Source organism: Microtus ochrogaster, linkage group LG7_11 (genome assembly GCF_000317375.1).
Source record: "Microtus ochrogaster isolate Prairie Vole_2 linkage group LG7_11, MicOch1.0, whole genome shotgun sequence".
NCBI classification, from domain to species: Eukaryota; Metazoa; Chordata; class Mammalia; order Rodentia; family Cricetidae; genus Microtus; species Microtus ochrogaster.
Window position 1 is genome coordinate 19855066 of NC_022032.1, and position 1949 is coordinate 19857014.

Consider the following 1949-nt stretch of genomic DNA (forward strand, 5'->3'; position numbering starts at 1 on the left):
GTCCAGGAGCGGCTCGGGCCCACCCTCACCCGCACATCCGGGTCATGTCCCCGCCCACGAATTTCCGAAACCCTGGAGCGGTATTGGTGTAGGAGGAACAGAGCGGTGGCAGCTCAGCGGTACGCGTCGGAACTCCGCTCCGCTGCAGCGTGTAATCCAGGTCTGGGTCTTCGCCATGCTCTTGCCCTGGAAGCCGGCTGGGCCCGCCCCGGAAGTGTCGGGGCAGAGACAGGACTAGATTCTGATTGGCTGCTCCGAACAGCTCCAGCTTGGCGCGAATTTTGGCAGTCTGGGGTGTCGGGAGCGGTAGGATGGCGGCTCGGAGAAGCTTGAGATACCCGGGGTCCCCGGGGTAAGTGCAGCCGCCCCGCACGCCTCCCAGGACGGGCTCAGCTTGTCTCAGAGACTCGCCGACCCGGCCTCGGTTCCCACAGGTCCTGCCCTAGAGTCTTGGGGAGGGGGATACAGTCCCAGGGGTCAAGCTGGATGCAACACAGACCTTACAGCCAAACCAGATCTCTAGAGAGGGACCAAGCAGCCGTTTGTTTAGTATTTGGGATGACCTAAATGCCTAAAGCACATACAGGATGCGTCAGGCCTCTTTTTATTATGAAGACAAATGCATCTCAAAAGAGGTCACCAAATTGTGCTCTGGAAGGTTGGGTCTAGGATCTCCTGGCGAAGGATGTTCTGCGAGTGTCTGGCGCGCATCCAAAACCTGGTAGGGATCTGGGTAAAAAAGTCCTCTGCTGGGTAGGAGACCTTCCGTGGGAAGATTGCCTGTGAAAGATGGTGTTTGTAGGTACCGAAGACACTCGGTTTGCAGGGGAAGATTGCAAGTCAGGCTGACTAGGGAAATGTTCAGAAAATCTGCTAAGCCATTTGTTTTTGTTTCAGCATCTTGAGGCTTGAGCCTCGTGAAATCTGTTCCTTCTTCACTCCTAAAACACCGGCGCGTACAACAGAGACTGTGTAGGTGGTTATCTTAGGGATTTCCATCGTTTGAAGGTGCTCTAGGCCAGCCAAACCAGAAGGAAATTTCTTTGTGTTTTTGGAGCACAGACAAGAAAACACAGGAAAGAGTTTATGTTAAGCAGCTATGTACCTGGTTTTCATACCTACTTCCGTCATGGGGGGCAGTCAGAAGTCACTTAAGCTTTCTGAACCCCGGAATTGTAGTCTGTAGTTATCACAGATCAAATGTTCTGTCAGTCTGAGAATCGGCTAAAGCTGGGAACTGGTTAGAAATGAGAAATCTTAGCCTCAGCTGAGAGTTTCTGTGGTGTCAAATATTGGGGGTGTGGTGACTTTAGGCAATTTGTTTTTAACCAGCCAGCTAGACAGAGCAGCGATGGATAGCCCCCAACTTCATTTCTGGAGATGAAACCTAGGGCCCATGTGTGCTGGACAAGTGTACCATTGGCCTGCATCTCCAGCCCAAGCCTTTTAGGCAGCTCTGACATCAGCTAAAATTTGAGAACCAGGGTTAGAGTATAGGAGGTCCTCACGCAGATGCGCAGACTAAGTCTTGGGAAAGTTCTCTTCCCGGCGCTGCCTTTTGAAAGCATCTTATTGCAACTGATAGGAAGATCCCCTTTGTGTTGTAACCTAACACACACAGTGGAGATGGTTTACAAAGTGGGGTGTTGAGCACACGCCCCTTCCCATTCTGCTTCCTTTGTTGCCATGGTGTCTGCTCTGCTCGGTGAGCACTGATGAAGAGAACAGTTGGGAAAGGATTGCCTGGGAAGAATTACAGCTTATAGTGCTTTCCCGAATTACTTAAAACATTTTTTAATTTTCTCTTTTAACTCTGTTGTCTGTGTTTTAATAGTGCAAAGCAATCAAAGAACGCTCTGGGAAGAACACATTCTAGGAGACACGTAAGTAGTCTTTGTTAACATTATTTTTTTTAACCATTGAAAACAAAATCATGCCAGGTGGTGGTG

The 1949-nt window shown here is 50.2% G+C and overlaps 1 protein-coding gene across 1 annotated transcript in view; it reads left to right on the top strand.

The window, feature by feature from the left end:
- Positions 1–300: 300 nt before the first annotated feature.
- Cenpu (centromere protein U) overlaps positions 301–1949 on the top strand; it is a 25924-nt gene continuing 24275 nt past the window's right edge. The window contains exons 1-2 of the mRNA XM_005362651.3: positions 301–352; positions 1835–1883. Of these exons, the coding sequence (XP_005362708.1) occupies positions 312–352; positions 1835–1883 (90 nt within the window). The 5' untranslated portion in view covers positions 301–311. The remainder of the gene's footprint in view (positions 353–1834; positions 1884–1949) is intronic.